The sequence below is a fragment of the Mobula hypostoma genome, chromosome 2 (genome assembly GCF_963921235.1).
Source record: "Mobula hypostoma chromosome 2, sMobHyp1.1, whole genome shotgun sequence".
In the NCBI taxonomy this organism is placed as follows: domain Eukaryota; kingdom Metazoa; phylum Chordata; class Chondrichthyes; order Myliobatiformes; family Myliobatidae; genus Mobula; species Mobula hypostoma.
In genome coordinates, this window is record NC_086098.1 from 79,424,692 (window position 1) to 79,445,942 (window position 21,251).

General features: G+C 42.2%; 1 protein-coding gene across 1 annotated transcript in view; it reads left to right on the top strand.

The window, feature by feature from the left end:
- Positions 1-21,251, top strand: part of eloal (elongin A, like) — a 54,211-nt gene that overhangs the window by 11,133 nt on the left and 21,827 nt on the right. The window contains exons 2-4 of the mRNA XM_063068631.1: positions 21-77; positions 11,324-11,436; positions 15,963-16,890. Coding sequence (XP_062924701.1) covers positions 21-77; positions 11,324-11,436; positions 15,963-16,890 — 1,098 coding nt within the window. The remainder of the gene's footprint in view (positions 1-20; positions 78-11,323; positions 11,437-15,962; positions 16,891-21,251) is intronic.

Below are 21,251 nucleotides of genomic sequence, written 5' to 3' on the forward strand. Positions count from 1 at the left end.
TATTTATGGATCTCTTCCAGATACTGAAGTTGTTGGAACGACTGCAGGATTTAAACATTACAGTGGATGTTCTGGTGGTAAGATATAATATTTGTACTAAAACACTATTTTATCAGTTGAATGCAGATCTGATTTTTTTTTCAATTTCCTAGTGATGTCGCAGAAAGAGAAAAAGATCATGTAAACTCAACTACTTTAACTAAAATATCAAAAAGATATATAAAGTCAGCTCAGTGGTCATCTAGGTCAACACCTGAAATTTGGTTAGAAATATTCTTGCGTTGGCTGTACTTCGTCCTTGGTCAGTCAGTGCACATTATGTCAACTTGTACACCAACAGATTTTTAAAAACTGATCTGTTAATATTATTGAGTTAATATTATTTTATGTGATGTATGTGATATATACTGTATTTTATGCCTTGGTACCAGAGGGACATTGTTTCATTTAGCTGTATGAATGTACAGTTGAATGATAATAAACTTGAACTTCTCCTCTCTGGTATTTTTGGGTTCTGAAGTGGTTGATGAAGGCAATGGAAAACAGCTAAGTTTCCCACAGATGGGGCAGAATGGACCTGACGAGCTGGGTAACCGCAACTTCCATCTTCGAAGTGATCTAACCCAGGGGTCCCCAACCTTTTTTGCACCGCGGACTGGTTTAATATTGACAATGTTCTTGCGGACCAGCCGACTGGGGTGGGGGGTGTTCAAGTAGGGTTGCCAACTTTCTCACTCCCAAATAACGGACAAAAGTAGCAGTCAAATACAGGACACTTGTGTTTACCCCAAGAAAGACTACCATGACCATGAAGCCTTGCGCGAGCACCTGCCTGCGCATGTGTGACGTACATATGCGTGTACGTGCTGATTTTTTTTTCTACAAATCGGTTTTGACTTAATCTTCCCGATTCTGTTAAGTGAGGCTACACTGTACATACATTATTTCAACTTTAGGCTGTGTATTTATCATATCATTCCTGCTTTTACTATATGTTAGTGTTATTTTAGGTTTTATGTGTTATTTGGTATGATTTGGTAGGTTATTTCAAGTTCAATAGTGCGTGACATGGAATGAGTAAAGGTACAGCTGACTCATATTGTTTCATATCGCCAAATCATATTGTTTCCTCGCGGCCCAGTAGCACATGCTTTGCGGCCTGGTACTGGTCCACGGTCCGGTGGTTGGGGACCACTGATCTAATCACTAAACATATCTTTGCATTTCCACACCCCCCCCCCCCATCCCGGCTTTCCACAAGGATTGCTTCCTCTGTGATTTCCTTGCCCATTTGTCCCTCCCCACTAATCTCCCATCAGGCACTTAACCCTGCAAGGGCTCATACGCCTCCTCCCTCAACTCCATTCAGAGCTCCAGGCATCCTCCCAGGTGATGCAACACTTCATCTGTGAATCCACTGGGGTCATCTGTTGTGTCCGCTGTTCCCATGAGAACCTCCTCTACATTGGTAAGATCTGTCATAAACTGGGGAACTGCTTAGAGCACCTCCACATCATCCACTACAAGCAGGACTCCCAAATATTTCAATTCCCCTTCCCATTTCTGTTCCGATGTGTCAGTCCATGACCACCTCTTGTGCCAACATTAGGCCACCCTAAGGGTGGAGGAGCAACATCTTCTATTCTGTCTGGTATCTTCCAAACTGATGGTATCAATCTCGATTTCTTCTTCCGGTAAACAAATTCCCCCCTCTTCCCCCCCCCCAACCTTCCTCTATTCCAACTCTGACCTTGCACCTCTTCTCACCTGCCTATTACTTCCCCCGGGTCCCCTCTTCCTTTCCTTTCTCCTATGGTCCACTCTGCTCTCCTATCAGATTCCTCCTTCTCCAGCCCATGACCTTTTCCACCCACCTGGTTTCGCCTATCACTTTCCATCTAGCCTCTCCCCCCCCCGCCATCTTTTTATTCCAATATCTTCTCTCTTCCTTCTCAGTACTGAAGAAGGGTCGCGGCCTGAAATATAAACTATCTATTCATTTCTATAGATTGTGCTTGATCTGCTGAGTTCCTCCAGTATTTTATGTCTGTTGCTTTGGATTTCCAGCATCTGTAGATTTTCTCTTATTTATAATTTGTCAAGGTGTCAATTAGAACATAGAAGACTCCTGCACTTTAGGTCCTCCAGTCCGTGATGTTGTACCATCCTTTTAACCTACTCTAAGATCAAGCTAACTCTACCCTCCCACATAGCCCTTCATATTTCTATCATCCATGTGTGAGTTTCTTAGATGCCCCTACTACATCTCCCCCCGGCAGCACATTTCACACGCCTGCAGCAATGTGTTTTTTTTTGAAAAAACTTACCTTTGACATCCTCTGTATACTTTCCTCCACTCACCTTAAAGTTATGCCCTCTGGTATTACACTTGCAGCTTTGGAAAACTCTAGTTAGGCTGAATCTGGAGTATTGCTTACAGTTCAAGCTGCCCTTTTAGAGGAGGGATATCAGGACTTCGGAGAGTGTGAGGAAGAGGTTAACCAGGATGTTGCCTGGATTAGAGGGCATGTGCTAGTAAGAGGTTGGACAAAGTTGTGTGGTTTTCCCTGAAGTGGTGGAGGCTGTGGGGAGATCTTTTAGAAGTTTATAAACTTATGAGAGGAAGAGATAGAGAAGATGATCAGTATCTTTTTCCAAGCATTGAACTGTCTAATACCAGAGGGCATGCATTGAAGCTGAGAAGTGGTAATTTCAAAGGAGATGTGAGGGACGAGTTTTATTTTGCACAGAGTGGTAGGTGCCAGGAATGCGCTGCCTGGGGTGGTGGTAACAGCAGAAACATTAGAAACATATAAGAGATGTTTAGATGCAAATTAGTATGAGGAAAGCTGAAGGATATGGGCATTGTGTAGGCAGAAGAGATTAGTTAGCCATTTGATTACTAATTTAATTGGCTTGGCACAACGTTGTGCCCCAAAGGGTCCGTTCCTGTGTTCTACATACTTTGGAACTGCTGTACTTTTGAAGGTGCATCGAGAGAGCAAATGTAACCGTGTGCATTATATCAGCCTGTGGAAAATGTGCAATCACAAGTCAATCTATTGTGTCAGGGTTCTATAGTAGGAAAAGCTTCTCAAGTTATGGACAGTTACTAACATTGCAAAAATGGAATGCCCTTGGATGTTTAGCTCATTACACTCACACTAATTAAACTGAGCCAGTACTCACCACTCACCACTTAAATTTTGTAGATTTGGCATGTCACCAAAAACCTTTTTTTAAAAAAACTATAGATGCACAGTGGAGAGTATCCTAATTGGTTGTATTGCGGCCTGGTATGGAAACACCAGTGCCCAGGAATGGAAAAGACTACAGAAAATGGTGAACACAGCCAATTCCATCATAGGGAGAGCTGCCCCAAGAAAGCACCATCCATCATCTGGGACCTGTGCCATCCTGGCCATGCTCTCTTCTCACTACCATCTTTGGACAGCGGGTAGAGGAGCCTTGCGTTCCACAACACCTCAACTCACAACCTACAGACTCACTTTCAAGGACTCTACAACTCATGTTCTCAGTATTTTTTTTATTTGTCTTTTCTGGCAGGTTTGTTTGTCAATATTTATGTATAGCTTTTCATAATTTGTTTCTTTATTTTCCTGTAGATACCTGTATGAAAATGAAACTGATAGATATGTATAGATACTTTGATAATAAATTTAGTTTGACTTTAACATTATTGAAACTAAGAGATAGGGATAAGAGAGAAGATGGTGCTGGAGTGTGGAGACATGTTGCATGTTGCTCCCTGCTGTTCTCCTCATTAATTCTATTATACTTCTATTATAAACTATTAAAATTAAAAGGCCATTAAAATGAATCCATATTTTAAATTGATGGTTGTCTTTGGTTGTCTTCGGTGGTGTCTCTGGCTGTTAGGTTGGAAGAAGCAATTGAAACTGTCACAAAGTACAAATGCTGCCATCTCACCTGGTCCCTCAACACCACCGCTTTGGTCAAGAAAGCACAGCAGTGTCTCCACTTTCTGAGGAGACTGAGACAGGTGAGGCTCCTGCCCACCCCCATTTTAACCAATTTTTACAAGAGCACCATCGAGTGTGTCCTGACCAGCAATCTCACCATCTGCGATGGGAATTGCAAGGCATCTGACTGCAAGTCTCTAGAAAGGACTGCATTGATTGCTGAGAAGATCATCAGGGTCTCTCTTCCACCCATCAGAGATATTTATCAGGAGTGCTTTATAGGCAGAGCCCTTAGCATTGTCAGTGATCCCTCCCATCCATCCAACAATTCCTTTAACCCCCTACTAACAGGGAGGAGGTATCGTAGTATTAGGACAAGAACTGTTAAGATTTTTCTCCCAGGCCATGAGAGCACGGACTCCCTGTAATCATCTGGGTCTCGTAACGTATGAAATGCCAGTAGCATTGTACTGTTCACTTTTTACTTTGTGTCATAAATGCACATTATTTGTGGTAATAATTCTTTGTGTTGTGTGTGAGTTGTAAGTATTATGTTGTACACCTCATTCTAGAGGAACGTTGTTTCGTTTGGCAGTATACGTATGTACAGTTGACAATAAACTGAACTTGAATTCAGACTTGTAGAGACATACCTTTGGTCTTGTTAAATAGTGGCATGCTATCAAGGAGAAATTTTGTTCATAGATGCAGTTAGGCAATTCAAAATCCAGCAGAAAAGAAAAATTCACTCCCTTTCATGAGTCCTGATAAAGGGTTGTGGCCCAAAATGTCAACTGTTTATTCTCTTCCATGATGTGTGTTGGGCAGAGTCATCCACCTGAAGCAGATGTATCTGGATTACCAGGTGTAATGGCCATACAGGCTTTGTGGATTCATTATCCTGTATTCATAACCATTGTTATGTTGGGTATATGACTGTGTTAAGCAATTAGACTCAGAACAGATCTGGCAGTACAGAACACGATACCATGAGGTGCAGTAGACATACATTAGCAGGAGCGTTGTAGTCCACCACAGACTGTGATCTCAAGCCGTTATAATAGTCAAGTTTGCAGATAATACCACTGTAGTGACCATATCACAAACAATGATGAGACGGAGCACAGGAAGGAGATAAAGACTCTTGTGACATGGTGTCATGACAACAATCTTTCCCTTAATGTCAGTAAAACACAAGAACTGATCATTGACTTCAGGAAAGGAGGAGAGTGTTACACATCCTCCTGTCTCCATCAGTGGTGTTGAGGTCAAGAGATTTGAGAGCTTCAAGTTACCTATAGCCTGACCTACTCCAACCACATTGATGTCATGGCTAAGAAAGCTCTTGAAAGCCTCCACATCCTCAAGAGGCTAAAGAAACCTGGCACATCCCCATTGCCAATCGCTAATTTTTGTCGATGCATCATAAAAAGTATCCAAGATGATAAGACATAGGAGCAGAATTAGGCCATTCAAACCATCGAGTTTGCTCTACCATTTCATCATGGCTGATCCATTTCCCAGTCAACCCCATTCTCCTGCTGTTTCCCCATTACCTTTATGCCCTGACTAATCAAGAAACTATCAACCTCCACCTTAATAAACCCAATTACCTGGCCTCCACAGCTGTGTTGGCAAAGAGTTCCACAAATTCATGGCCCTGTTCTAAATGGATGGCCCTCTATTCTGAGGCTGTGCCTTCTGGCTCTAGGCTCCTCCTCTCCACGTCCACTCTATCTAGGCCTTTCAACATTTGATAGATTTCATTGAGATTCCCCTCTTTCTTCTAAATTCCAGCAAGTACCCAGAGCCATCAATCACTCTTCATGCGATAAGACTTACATTCCCAGAATCATTCTCATAAATCTCCTCTGAATCCTCTCCAATGTCAGCAGATCCTTTCTCAAATAAGGGGCCTAAAGCTGCTCACAATACTCGAAGTGCCTTATAAAGCCTCAGCATTACATCCTTGCATTTATATTCGAGTCCTCTTAAAATAAATGCTAACATTGCATTTTCCTTCCTCACCACCAACTCAACCTCCAAATTAACCTTTAGGGAATCTGGCACGAGGACCCCCAAGTTCTTTTGCACCTAGGATTCTTGAACTTTCTCCCCATTTATAAAACCTATCCTATCATGGATTCATCACTTTTCCACACCTGACCATATGAAATTGCAGAGAGTTGTGGACACAGCTTAGCACATTGTGGAAAGCAGCCTCCCCTCCATGAACTTTGTCTATACTTCTCACTGCCTTGGTAAAGCAGCAACATAATCAAAGACCCCACCCACCCCAGACATTCTCTCTTTCCCCCCTCTCCATTGGGCAGAAGACACAAAAGACTAAAAACACATACCACAATGCTCAAGAACAACTCCTACTCACTATCATAAGACTACTGGGCAGTACCTTTGTACAATAAGATAGATTGTGAGGTCAGTGGTCTACAACTCTCACAGTCATGGGACAAACATACAAACTCGTTGCAGACAATGGGGGAATTGAATGTGGTTCACTACTATGAAGGATTATGCCAACCGCTACACTTCCATGTTGTCCCACCAGCTTTGACTTGACTTCTATTTCTTCACTCAGAACATGGCCATTTGATTCCTAATTTAATTGAATCGCACAATACTGTGGGGAAAAGGGCCTGTTCCTGTGCTATACTCTTCTGTATTCTACATTAAGATGTAAGATTAGCCGCCTTGTTAGATGCTCTAGGTAGTGTTTGAAACTTGATCTGGGTTTGCCTGGCTGTCCTGTGAGGTTACACACAGCTGGGATTCCCTGGCAGGGCTGATGATTCTGGGCAAGCTCTCCACATGACAGATCTGTGTTTGCAACAGTTGAGACTTTGAGAGTGATTCAGACCAGAGGCAAGCTTCTGAGCAGATGTAACTGTGATCTACCTTCAGTCCATGCCAAATTCTTATCTAAAGAGATTCTTAAAGATTAACTTTAATTGTTACATGCAAATCGAAGCAGACAGTGAAATATGTCGCTTGCGTCAACAACCAACACTGTCTGAGGATTTGCTGGTGGCAGCTCACAAGTGTCAGCAAGTTTCCGATGACAACATAGCATGCCTACGGCTTACTAACCCTCACTAACCAGTACATCTTTGGAACGTGGGAGGAGACCGGTGGAAAGCTATGCGGTCACAAGAAGAACGTACAGACTTCTTACAGACAGCAGTGGGAATTGAACTCCAATTGTTGTCTCTGTAGAGTGTTATGCTAGCTGCCACGCTAACATTAAGTAAGTAATGTTGTGTTTTGAGAAATTTAACTTCTGTAGTACATAAATCTTGTGTACTCTCATTTGGTTATTGATTATATCTTGTGTCGCAAGATTTTGCAGTGCTATTTCTGGAAAGGTCTAGTGAATAAAACTACTAATGACAAGAGAAGTGGGGGCGGTGCCATTTAACATTGTGGTGCGTAAGAATCTCTTGCAGATGGTGGTGATTTTATGGGATTGTCTGTCCTGGAGGCTGGATTATGGGGGACTAAAAAGGAAATGGCATTTTGAAAGGTCAGGGGATTGGGCGTGGGAGGGAACTGACACACATGAGATTGATTAGTTGTAGTCACGCTGAATGTTTGCATTCATTGAGAATAAACAATATGAAAATAAAAATATTGCACTGTATTCCATCTGCTCATGGTATTGTTCAGTCTATCCATTCATAGTATTCTTCATTCTCCAGCATTGGTAGTGTCTGCACGTTCTCAGGATAGAGTATCCTTTCATCTCGTTGGCCTTCTGGGGCAATACAATCATCAAGTGTTTGAGAGGCTTCAAACCCAGTTTAGACCACACTTGGAATATTGTGAGCTATTCTAAAAAATGTCATTGGGGACGGTCCAGAGGAGGTTCATGAGAATTATTCCAACAATGAAAGGGTCAGCATATGAGGAGCATTTGATGGCACTGGGCTTGTACTTGCTGGAGTTTAGAAGAAGTGGGGAGGATTCTCATTTGAAACCTATCAAGTATTGAAAAGCCCAGATAGAGGGTGTTTCCTAGAGTGGGGGAGTCTAGGACCAGAGGGCACAGCCTCAGTATAGAGGGACATCGATTTAGGACAGAGATGAGAAATTTCTTTAGCCAGAGGGTAGTGAATCTGTGGAATTCATTGCCACAGATGGCTGTGGAAGCCAAGGCGTTGGGTGTATTTCAAGCAGATATTTATCGCTTGATTAGTCAGGTTGTTAAAGATTACGGGGAGAAGCAAGGAGAATCGGGTTGAGAGGGATAATAAATCGGCCATGATGGAATGGCAGAGCAGACTCGAGCCTGAATGGCTTAATTCTGTTCCTACGTCTCATGGTCATGGTTAAGCCCCACAAGAAATTCAATTGGAAAATGGTTCTCCTTTTCTAGCACAAGCCATAAAAGACTTGACTGCCAGCAAAAGCATTTATTGGGTGTATCATATACCCTAATATTCTCAGGCATCAGGACTGGATGAGAGGGCAAACGGGCTGTTCAAATAACAGATTCATCTATTAACACCAATCAACACCTCGGTGCTGTGCCACCTCAAGCCTTGTGCAACTTGAAAAAGATCCTTGCCGCAAAGATCGCCAATGACCAGAATGACGAGAATCAGGTTTATTATCACTGACATATGTCCTGACATTTGTTGTTTGTGGCAGCAGTACAGTGCAATACATGTAATTGATAATAATTTTATAAATATATAAAAATAAATATTGCATGAAGAGCAAAAGTTAAGGAAGTGTCAATGGGTTCATGGTCCATTCAGAAATTTGATGGCAGAGGAAATGATACAGATTCCTGTACCTCCTCTGTGATGGTAACAATGAGAAAAGGGCATACCCTAGGTGGTGAGGGTCATTTTCATGAGGCTGCGCCTTTTGAAGATGTCTTTGAAGGTGGGGAGTTTTTTGCCCATGATGGAGCTGGCTGAGTTTACAGCCCTCTGTAACTTCTTCTGATCCTGTACATTGGCACCTCCGTATCAGACAGTGATGCAACTAGTCAGAATGCTCTCCATTTACATCTACAGAACTGGCTAGTCTTTAGTGGCATGCCAAATCTTCCCAAACTCCTGATGAATGACCAAATGTTCTTGGGGACCAGTGGAAGTGAGAGCACTGTAGAAGGAGCTCCCACAGGGGAAGGAAGGTATGAGTGCACATTCCCTTATCTAGTAGCAAAAGGACTTCGACGCTAGCCCTTGGACTTACAGCCTTGGCTCTGGCTACACCAAGCTTCAGTAGGAGACCTCTGCTGCTACACAGGGCAGTATCGTGTAACAGATTCTAAATTCTTAGGCTCCTAAGGGTTTCTTAAGGTTGTCATAGCTGGGGGTGGCGGATAAGCTCCCACTACCTATTAAATGTTTTCAGTAGCGTGCATTTCAAATATTCGCTGATTACCAAGTCCAGCTCCTGTTCTTCATGTGTGGCTTAGCTACTAAGCCCAGCGGAACTGTTTCCACTGACAGGAGAATGGGCAAAGGTGGGTTACTGGCGCCTTAAAACCAGTCGCTTCAGGCAGATGGAACTAGTCAGCCATGGTTGGCAGCTCATCTAGGAGAAGGAAAACTCTGATCTCAAACCTTCACTGCCTTGCAGCTACATCCACTCATGGGGAAGGCTTTGGAAGTAAACCCCAAAGAAAATTCCTAGAGTCTGTAAGGAAGTCCTACGTTCTGTTCAATGCTGACTGGCAACCCATTTGACACCGATAGTATCAAACTCTATCAGTCTCTACCATTCCTTTCAATTCGTCAGCTGCTGCATGGTCAGTAACCTGCTCTCCATGTCATACTGCCCTGACTTGCATATTAGTTTACATTTAGGACACAACCTTCATGGTCGACCCCAACCAATGAAGGGTTTTAGACTCCCCAGTTTGCTGTTTCTGTGGCTGGGAGGAGTTGATGGTTCGCTCAAGAACGGAGTATGAGAAGTTGCCTCCTCTATTTGAGTAACGGCAGGTGTTGCTGCTCAAGTTCTGGCTGCACCCCAGCCCCACGTTCTCAATCGAGATCGGCCGGTCTGTTTGGGGGTTGGACTAGTGGCTGCATGCAGGATCTCCTGGTTGGGTCTGGCTAAGTTGGTTATTGGCGAGTCCAGACAATGGGCAATGGATGGTTCTGCCAAGCTGACTGCCTACCCCTCTTTCGGGGGTATGTCCATGCTTGGGTGTCCCTGGAGGAGGAGCACATGGGTTCTATTTTTATTTTTTGCTTTATTGATACAAAGTGCAACATGCCCTTTCAGCCTTACGAGCTGTACCACCCAGAAACCCAATGACTTAATCCCAGCCTAATCACAGGACAATTTACAGTGACTGATTATCCTACAAATCAATACATGTTTGGGTGGTGAGAGGGAAACTGGAGCACTTTCTGGGAACAGTGGGTGCAACAGGGGCTTGAGTGCATTCGGGATAGAAATGTCAGTGTTATAATTTAAAACTATTGACTGTAAACAGTGTGAGTGGAGGAATGTTGCAGTTTTGTAACAATGTGATGCTGTAATCACTGAATCTTTTGAGGAAGGGGGATTGAAAAGGTTCGGTGTGCTGCTGAGCACGCGTTGTACGGTGTGTAATGTGCCCAGGTGGCAGCATTCCCTTATGGCATTTTCAACGCGAGATTCTGCAAATGCTGGAAATCCAGAATAACACGTACAAAATGTTGGAGAAGGCAGCACCTATGGAAAGGAATGAACAGTTAAAGTTTCAGCTGTGACCCTCGATCAAGATTCAGATACTGCCTGACCCGCTGAGCTCCTCCAGGGTCTTATGTGTATTTCTCAAGATTTCCAGCATCTGTACAATCTCTTGTGTCTTGGAAACACCAAAAATGCTTGACCCTTCAGGAATTTGTCGGTAACCTGCAAGCTGAAATTAAAAGACGATGAATTACAAAGGGATGTCAGAACATAACATTTGTGAACCAGTAATTTGTTTCTGATGTAGCCAGAACATAAGTTTTGAACCATAAGTGAATGATTTACTCATACTCAAGATTCAAGATTGTTCAAGATTATTTAATGTCATTTCCTGTACACAAGTGTAAAGGAGAATGAAATAATTGTTACTCCAGATCCAATGCAGCACAAAAAAACACAGTAAGATGAAGAACTCAATTATAATAACAAAAACAAAAAAATGTAAGGTAGCTTATATACGTAAATTGTTTATTGTCATTCTTCAGTGCCCAAGTGTAATGGAGAATGAAATGATTGTTACTCTGGATCCAATGCAGCATAAAAAACAGTAAATATAAATGTAAAAGCAATTCCATTAAACATAATGTACAAGCAACGGTTGAGTATAGCCGCATATATCACATTGAAATATTTCAGATTTGTTTGAATTTTTGTTTTAGGAAACAGGAATAGGAAAAACAGTAAATGGATTCAGGAAAAATAAAGATGTTGGTGACATTGCTAAAGAGTTGGTTTACCGGTGGAAAAAATTAATACCCCAACAAGCATCTGGGTAAGTTTTCAATCACAGCTTGAAGATGATGCTGCAAATTTATCTTTGCTATGTGAGCACAAATTATACATTCCCGGACTTCATGTGATTCATGAGAGTTATTCGAGATTCAAGGTTGCTTACTGTCATTTCCAGAACACAGGTGTAAAGAACAACAAAATAATTGTTACTCCAGATCTGATGCAGCATAAAAAACACTATAAGAAAAAGAACACAATAATAAAAACAACACAATAAATATAAATACGTGAGATAGATTGTACGTCCATAAAGTGACACAAAGCACAGGAGTGTCTGGACATAAGGTGACTGATAGGAAATTATAAAGTAGTGGTGCTTGGGAGTGTGTTAGGGGTTGGTTAATGGGTGAAGATGTTAATCATCCTTGCTGCTTGGGGAAAGAAACTGTTTTTGAGTTTGGTGGTCCTGCTGTGGATGCTACATAGTCTCCTCCCTGATAGGAGTGGGACAAATAGTCCATGAACAGAAATCCTTCATGATGTTACTGGTACATTTCTCTATATTCGTCTTTGATGTTGGGTAGGGTTCCTGTAAATACTTCTGAATCAATATTTGTCAGATCTGAGCAGTCACACGTTTGTTGGAGTTGGTATACAGGTCATCAGGCTCGGTACTGAGCAGAGGAGCTGAGGTACTGAAGTTTTATTTCATCTTCTAGCAACACCAGACCCTTCCAACCCAACGAGCCTGTGCCTCCCAATTATACCCATGTGATCAATTGACCTACCAATCTGCGCATCTTCGGAATGCGGGTGAAAACCAGAGCACCCGGAGGAAACCAACATGGGCATGGGGAGTGGCGGGGAGGGGGATAACAGCAGATTTGAAACTGGGTTGCTGATACTGTAATAGCATTGCGTTAACCGCTAGTCTACCACAGTTGCAGTATCATGTGCAGTTATAGTCACACATTACAGGTTTCCCCTGCTATCCAAAAGTAGACCGTTCCGATGAAACCTTTCGTAAGCCGAAATGGCGTAAAGCAAAAATGCAATTACCATCAACTTATATGGGAAAAATTTTTGAGCGTTTCCAGACCCAAAAATAACCTACCAAATCATACCAAATAACACATAAACCTAAAATAACAGTAACATATAGTAAAAGCAGGAATGATATGATAAATACACAGCCTATATAAAGTAGAAATAATGTTTGTACGGTGTTTCATGTTCAGTTCCTGGATGACTTTACTTTCAGGCCGTTCGCTATTAACTTAAGATAATGGAACACCACACTTTGTACACCCATCAATCCACTCAAGCAATAGACTTTCCATTTTATCCATTACTGGATGCCGACTAAAAGAGACCACTTTGCTACTAGCAGAACCAATAGTAACACTGGCAGCTTTCAAGACTCTTTCTCTCTGCGTGTAAATAGTACGAATGGTGGACGCAGGGAAGTTCAACGCACACACAATGTCTTTATTTTGTTCACCACGATGTCCAGTTTTACGCTAAGCGTAAACCCTTACGAGCTCTCTTAGGCTTTTCTGATACCTTGGGACACATTTTGCTAATGGATGCACAAAATAAATCGAGATAAAGCACAGATGCTCACAGACCCAGTTCAAAGCTATGGCGGCTTAATGCTGAGTGTAGTTCCCGGGGAAGGGGCTTGGCGGCGCCACTCTCGCTACTTGCGGTGTGCGCTGCCTCTATACAGTAATGGCTCGCTGCAAAACAAACGCTGAAAGCTATTTTTGCTTTTGGCCTTCTTTCATAAAAGCGAAAATCCTCTTCGGATTTCTTTCATTTAGCGAAAACAAGTACTAATGTAGGTCTTTTGTAAAAGCGAAGTGGCGTAAAGCGAACTTTTGAAAAGCGGGGGATACCTGTATAGGAAAGATGTGGTTAAACTGGAAAGAGTGCGAAGAAGATTTATGAGCATGTTCCCAGGATGAGAGAGCCTGAGTGATCGGGAAAGGTTGGCTGGGCTGGGCCTTTATTCCTTGGAGTGCAGGGGATTGTAGGGTGAACTTACTGTGATGTTTAAAATAATGAGAGGCATCGATGAGGTGGATGCTAACAGTTTCTTCCCCAGGGCAGAGAAGTCCAAAACTAGTGGGTGTAGATTTAAGTAGGCACAAATTCAGTGGGCTGACAACTCTGTTTCCGAACCAATGACTTCAGGATGTCTCTGTTGATGTTCGTAGGAAAATGCGGAAACTAGTCAGAATTCATTGTATTAGAATAATAATAATGTATTTACAGAGCACCTTTCATACAGACAATGTAGTTCAAAGTACTTTTCAGTGTGATAAAGTGCAAACATGAAAATAAAAAAAAACAAGATGTTAGTTAAAAACGAAGTTAGATAAGTAGATTTTGAGCGACATTTAAAAGTGTCAACTGAGTCTGCATCCCTTATAGTTTTAGATATTGGATTCCACACTTTAGGAACATAGTACAAAAAAGCTGGCCTGCCAATTATCTTTTGAGGGAAGTTGTTTAAATTTAAGGGACCGGCAGAAGAAGACCTGGGAGCCCAAGTGGGATTGATTATAAAATGAAAACTACTCTGGTTGCAGACCTTTAAGAGCTTTAAAACCAAGCAAGAGAATTTTAAGATCAATTCTAAAAGATACAGGAAGCCAATTATCTTTCCCTTGGGTGCTGGTGGACCCATAATTCTGCTCAGATAAATTTTAGGATTCCAGTCATGTGTTGCTATGTGCTAGATTAGAACGTTCAAAAGAAATTCCGATATAGAAGAAGTCTGGTGTGTGAAGATATACGGTTCATAGCTGTGTTGAGTGAAATTTGATCACGACTTTATTTTGTTTAGAGATATAGCCACAGTAATGTACTAGGTATGGGGATTTCAAAGTCAAAGTAAAATTTAACATCAAAGTACATGTATGTTACCATACATTACCTTGAGATTTTTTTACAGGCATTGACAGTAAAATAAAGAAATACAATAGGATTTATGAAAAACTATACATCAATAAAGGAGGATAAACAACTCATGTTCAAAGACACTTAAAATAATAATGAGAACGTGAGTTATGGAGACCTTGAAAGTGAGTCAGTAGGTTGTAGAATCAGTTCAGAGTTGTGGTGAGTGAAGTTATCCACCCTGGTTCAGGAGTCTGTTGGTTGGAGGGTAATAACTGTTTCTGAACTTGATGGTGCAGGACCTGTGGCTCCTCTACCTCCTGCCCAGTGGTGGAAATGAGAAGAGAACATGGGCTGGAAGGTGGTTCATAATGATAGATGCGGCTTTCTTGTGGCAGCACTCCATATAGGTGTGCTCAATGGGGAGGGTTTGCTTGTGATGGATCGGGCTGTATCCACCACTTTATGTAGAGCTTTGTGTTCCTGCGCATTAGTGTTTCCATACCAGGCTCTCTGAGTGCTCCAGTTTTTGGCATTCTTGCTCCCTTTCATAGAAATTCCATTCTGAAATAAGTTTGGAGGTGGCAGGTTAGTGTAACACTTTACAGCACCAGAAACCTGTGTTCAATTTCCATTGCTGTGTGTAAGGAGTTTGTACATTCTCCCTGTAACTACTTGGGTTTCCCCCAGGTTCTCTGGTTTTCTCCCACAGTCAAAAGGCATGTGCGTTAGCAAGTGAATTGGTCACGTCGGTGTAATTGAGCAGCACGAGTTTGTCGAGCTGGAAGGATCTGTTACGATGCTGTATCTCAAAATTCTAAATAATGTAAGTGGGTATCTGAACTGTAGTTACAAGGTAGTTTAGATTTAAACTGGGGTTAGAGTTGAAAGCATTTTGTGTTATCTCATTACACTACCTCATATCTAAATCAACATTTTACTTTTTACTTTTACGAATGATATTTAACTGGAGGGCTTCTGCTCCTCCTTTTCTGGTCCTGATGAAGGGTCTCGGCCCAACACAATGGCTGCTGTTTATTCCCCTCTATAGATTCTGCCCGACTTGCTGACTTCCTCCTGTTTTTTTGTGTGTAATGTGAATAATTCAGTGAACAATGGAATTTGGAATTGCTTTATTATTTTCATATTTTCGGAGGAATAGTGAAATTCTCGCCTTGCATACTGTTCATTGAGATCAATTCATTTCTCAATCTTCATTCGTAACAGTGCATTGAGGTAGAACAAGGTAAACCACTACAGAATGAAGCATAACAGCTTCAGATAAAGTGCAGTACAGGTAAACAATAAAGAGCAAAATCTTGAGGTAGATAGTGAGGACAAGAGTTCATCTTAATGTGCTAGGGGACAGTTCATTAATCTTATAACAGTGAGGTAGAAGTGGTCCTTGAGCTTGGTGATGTGTGCTCTCAGGCTTTCGTATCTTCTGCCTGATGGGAGGAGAGAGGAAAAAATGTCGAGGGTGAGTGGTGTCTTTGATTACGCTGGCTGCTTTACTGAAGCAATGCAAAATAATGTGATATTTGGCTCATAATATTATTGTGTATATATCCAAAATAATCTGCGTAATCAAGTATTTATCGTTTTTCTTTGTTCTCTTTTTCAATTGTGACTTTTACTGGAATTGTGGGGAAAAAACTTCAGGAGTAACAGAGAAAAGAATGAAAGGAGTGTGGAAAGTGACCATGACCATGTCAAGAAGAAGTCTAAAATGAAAAATGCCAGCAAGTTGTCATCAAGAGAGTCTGGCCACATAGAAACAGTACATGCCAATAAGTGTCCAAGACCCTTAAATGAGGGAGAAAGCCCAGAGAAACAAAAAGGAACAGTCTTTTATGGACAGCCTTCCATGGAGAGTGCAGAGCAATTAAAGACCAGTGAGCTCAAATCTTCATGGAAAGAAGTTCATCATTGTGCATTGACAAGTAATTCATTGCCAGACCAACAATTATTTAAATGTGAAAAATCAGCATCTTCCCAGAAGAAGAAAATTACGTCGTCAAGAAGAGATAGAAAGCCAGCAGGTAGTGATGAAATCGCAAACCGCCAGCATAAGAGAAATTCTTCAGCAGCAGTCTCTGCTCCACCCTGCAAGGACGATAAAGAACCACCTCATTCAGGAAAGAGTATTCCTAAAAATGGTGAAAAAAAGAAAAATACATCTGTGAATGAAACAAAACATTCCAATTCAGTTTGCAAAGTAGAGGAATATTCTGGGAAGAAGAGAGGACCATACAAGTCACAGGACATCACTCATGAACCTAAACAGTGTATTCAAGGTGAGGAAATGAAAGCTTTATCAGACTGTGAAAATGAAGAGATTGAGAAACCACTTATGTCATTTGAATCATATCTAAACTATGAGGAACCACAGAAAAAAGCACGGAGACACCACAAAAATAAGAATGTGCCCAATTTAGGAAAGGACAACTGCTCTAAGATAACCTTGCCCACCAAGAAGGAGAGTGATGGATGTCAATTATCTCATCGGAAGGAAAACACAAGCAAGGGAAATGCGTTAAAAAGAAATCAATCTGATGAGGACATTTGGACTGGAGAAGCAAATAAAAAGGTATATCGACTGATAGAAAGTACATGTTCAATGTTATTGTCATTCAATTGTACACATGTAAACAGCTAAACGAAATGATGTTCCTCTTGGACCAAGGTGCAAAATACAGTACATGGGTTATAAACAGCACATTAATATGAATACAATAATATTGACAGATAATAAAAAATATTAATAGAACAATAACAGGTCTTGATTTTAGAGCAAGTAAAAAGAACAACCACATGGAACGCCCTAAATATGAGATTCTGTTGTTGCTGGAAACTGAGAGTGACACACCCCACACAAAATGCTGGAGGAACTCAGTAGGTCGGGTAACATCGATGGAGGGGAGTCGATGTTTCAGGCTGAGACCCTTAATCAGGATTAGAAAAGAAGGGGACAGAAGGCGGAATGAGAAAGTGGGAGGCGGGGAAAGAGTACAACTGGCAGGTGATGGGTGAGACCAGATGAGGAGTAAGGTGGGTGGGTGGGAAAGGGAGGGATGGTGAGAACTGGGAGATGTTAGGTGGAAAAGGTAAAGGGCTGAAGAAGGAAAATGATAGGAGAGTGGACCACAGGAGAAAGAAAGGAGGGGTGGGTCACCAGAGGGAGGTGATGGTCACAGGAGGAGAAGAGAAGAAGTGATAGGGTAACCAGAATGAGGAATGGAAAAAGGGATTGGGGGAGTGGTTAAAAATTACTGGAAGGTAGAGTTCAGTATTCATGCTGTCAATGTGGAGGCTACCCATACAGAATATGAATGTTGCCCCTCCAACCTGAGGGTGGCCTCCAATAATTTGTGTGCGAAACAGGCCTTTCCGCCCATCTGACCTGTGCCAACCCTGGTGTCCACCAAACTATTCACATTTGCTTGCATTTGGCCCAAGTCCCACTAAATCCATCCTATCCATATTCTTATCTAAATGCCCTTTAAAAGTTATTGTACCTGCCTCAACTACTTTCTCTAGCAGCTTGCTCCATCTAGTGAACAGCCTTTGCTTTAAAAGAAGCTCCCCCCTCGGGTCCCCTTTAAACCTGTCACCTGTCAGATTCTCTACACAATATTCAAACTGCCACCTATTTGCAAATTTTCCCAACCTGTCTTAGTCCTTCTGCAGACTCTTTGCTTTGTCGACACTACCTGACCCCCCACCTATCTTTCTATCATCTGCAAACTTGTCCATAAAGCCATATATTCCTTCACCCAAATAATTGGTGTACAATGCAAAAAGAAGTGATCCCTACACAGACCCTGTGGAACACCACTAGGTACTGGCAGCTAATCAGAAAAGGCTTCCTTTAGTCCCATTCTTTGCCTCCTGCCAATCAGCCATTACTTTATCCATGCTCATATCTATCCTGTAATACCATGGGCTCTTAACTTGTTAAGCAATCTCATGTGCAGCACCTTGTCAAAGGCCTTCTGAAAATACAAGTACACAACATCTACAGATTAACCTTTGTCTATGCTGCTTGTTATTTCCTCAGAGAATTCTAACAATTTTGTTCTGACAAGATTGTGCCTTAAGGAAAGAAACCATGCTGACTTTGGAAAATTTAATCAAGTGCCTGCAAGTATTTTGAATGCACATCTTTAACAATCCACTACAACATCTTCCCAACTACTGAGGTCAGGATAACTGACCTATAATTTCCTTTCTTCGACCTCCCTCCCCTCTTGAAGAGTGGAGTGACATTTGCAATTTTCAGTCCTCTGGAACTATTCCAGAATCTAGTGATTCCTGAAGGATCATTAATGCTTCCACAAACTCTTCAGGTGCCTCTTTCAGAACCCTGGGGTGAAATCCATCTGGTTGAGGTGACATATCTACCTTCAGACCTTTCAGCTTCCCAAACACCTCCCTAGTAATAACAACTGTACTCACTTCTTCCCCCAGCACTCTTGAACTTCTGACGTGCTGCTGGTGTCTTCCATAGTGAAGACTAATGGAAAATAGTAATTCAGTTTGTCCACCATTTCCTTGCCCAAATTAGTACCTCTCCAGTATCATTTTCCAACTGTCCAATATTTACTGTTACCTTTCTTTTACACATTATATAATCTGAAAGAAAATCATTTGGTGTCCTCTTTGATATTTGCTAGCTTACCTTCATGTTTAATTATCCTCCCCTTGCAGTTTTTTTTTTAGTTGCCTTCTGCTGATTTTTAAAAGCTTCCCAATCCTCTAACTTCCCACTATTTTTTTCTCTACCATATGCCCTCGCTTTTGCTTCTTTTTTTGTTGGCTTTAACCTCTCTTGTCAGCCACAGTTGCATCTTCTCGCCTTTAGAATACTACTACTACTTTGGGATGTATCTATCTTGTGCCTTCCAAATTGCTTCCAGAAATTCCGATCATTGCTGCTCTACCATCATCCCTGCTAGTGTCCCCTTCCAATCAACTTTGGCAAGCTCCTCTCTCATGCCTCTGTAATTCCCATTACTCCACTGATACATCTGACTTTAGCTTCTCCCTCTCAAATTGCAGGATGAATTCTATCATATTATGAATTATATTATGATCACTGTCTCATAAGAGTTCCTTTACAAATCAAATCAAATCAAATCCAGTTCATTACATAACACCCAGTCCAGAATAACTGATCCCTTAGTGGGCACAACTACAAGCTGCTCTAAAAAGCCATCTTGTAGACATTCTACAAATTCTTTCGCTTGGGATCCAGAACCAACGAAATAAAAGGAGGGTAGGCTCATGCAGAATGTCCGTTGTCTGATGTGTGCCAGTAATAGAGTGTGAAGGCTTTGGCGTGAACAGGCGGAGGCACAGTTAAGAAGAGGTAAGCCTTTTTCTTTTTTCAGTGTAGAGTAGTCAGGAAGAAATGCTCCTCCTGTCAGATGTGGGAATTCGAGATACCTGACTGTTTCCCTGTTGACTATATCTGTGGGAAGTGCTTCCAACTTCAGCGCCTGAATAACCAGGTCAAGGAGTTGGAGCTGGAGTTAAATGTACTTAGGAGGCTGAAGATATTATAAGCGGGACTTTTGAAGAGGTGGTCACACCCAGAGTACAGGTTTTGGATAGTAGATGAGTGACCACCAGGAGAGGTAAGGGGATTAAGAAGTCAGTGCAGGGTTCCCCTGTGGCCATTCCCCTCAGCAACAAGAATCCCCCTTTGGATACTGCTGTGGGGGTGCAGGGATCACCCATCAGATCATGGCAGCAGCTGCCAGGCTATTAGCACTGTGGTTGGCTTTGAGCCTCGACAGGGAAGGGCAAAGTGAGGCAGCATGGTAGTTATAGGGTATTCGATAGAGGGAGAGAAAGGAGATTCTTTAGCTGCAAAAGAGACGCCAGGATGTTGGGTTGCCTCCCAGGTGCTAGGGTCCATGATGTATCAGAGCGGCTACAGGATATTCTCAAAGTGGAGAGGGACAGACAGAGGTCGTGGTACATATTGACACCAATGACATGGGCAGAAAAAGGGAAGAGGTCCTTTGCAGTGAGTATGTAGAGTTAGGAAAGAGGTTGAAGAGAAGGATCTCCAGGATTGTAATCTCCGAAATACTCCCGCTGCCATGGGCTAGTGCAGGTAGGAATGGGGTGATAGCATGGATGAATGAGTGGCTGTGGAGATTGTGCTGGGGACAGGGTTTCAAGTTCTTGGATTATTGGAACCTTTTCTGGGGAAGAGGTGACCTATACAAGAGGGACGGGCTTCACCTGAACCAATATCCTGGCCAGGAGGTTTGCTGATGGTACTCAGGAGTTAAACTAGTTTTGCAGGGGCCTGGGAACCAGAACCCCAGGTCGGTAAGGGAAGGATTGGACCAGAAGGTAGATGTCAGAGAAAGTACTGAAAGGCAAAATCAAAATAACAGGTATGATGAGTCCATAAGACCATAGACCATAAGATATAGGAGTAGAACTAGGCTATTCGGCCCATCGAGTCTGCTCCGCCATTCAATCATGAGCTGATCCAATTCTTCCAGTCATCTCTACTCCCCTGCCTTCTCCCCATACCCTTTGATGCCTGGCTAATCAAGAACCCATCTACCTTTCCCTTAAATACACCCAATGACTTGGACTCCACAGCCATTCGTGGCAACAAATTCCACAGATTTACCACCCTCTGACTAAAGTAATTTCTCCGCATCTCAGTTCTAAATGGATGTCCTTCAATCCTGAAGTCATGCCCTCTTGTCCTAGAACCCCCTACCATGGGAAATAACTTTGCAATATCTAATCTGTTCAGGCCTTTCAACATTCGGTATGTTTCTATGAGATCTCCCCTCATTCTCCTGACCTCCAGGGAATATAGTCCAAGAGTTGCCAGACATTCCTCATGCGGTAACCCTTTCATTCCTGGAATCATTCTTGGAAATCATTCTCTGGATCAGATGGATTGAAGTGTTTATA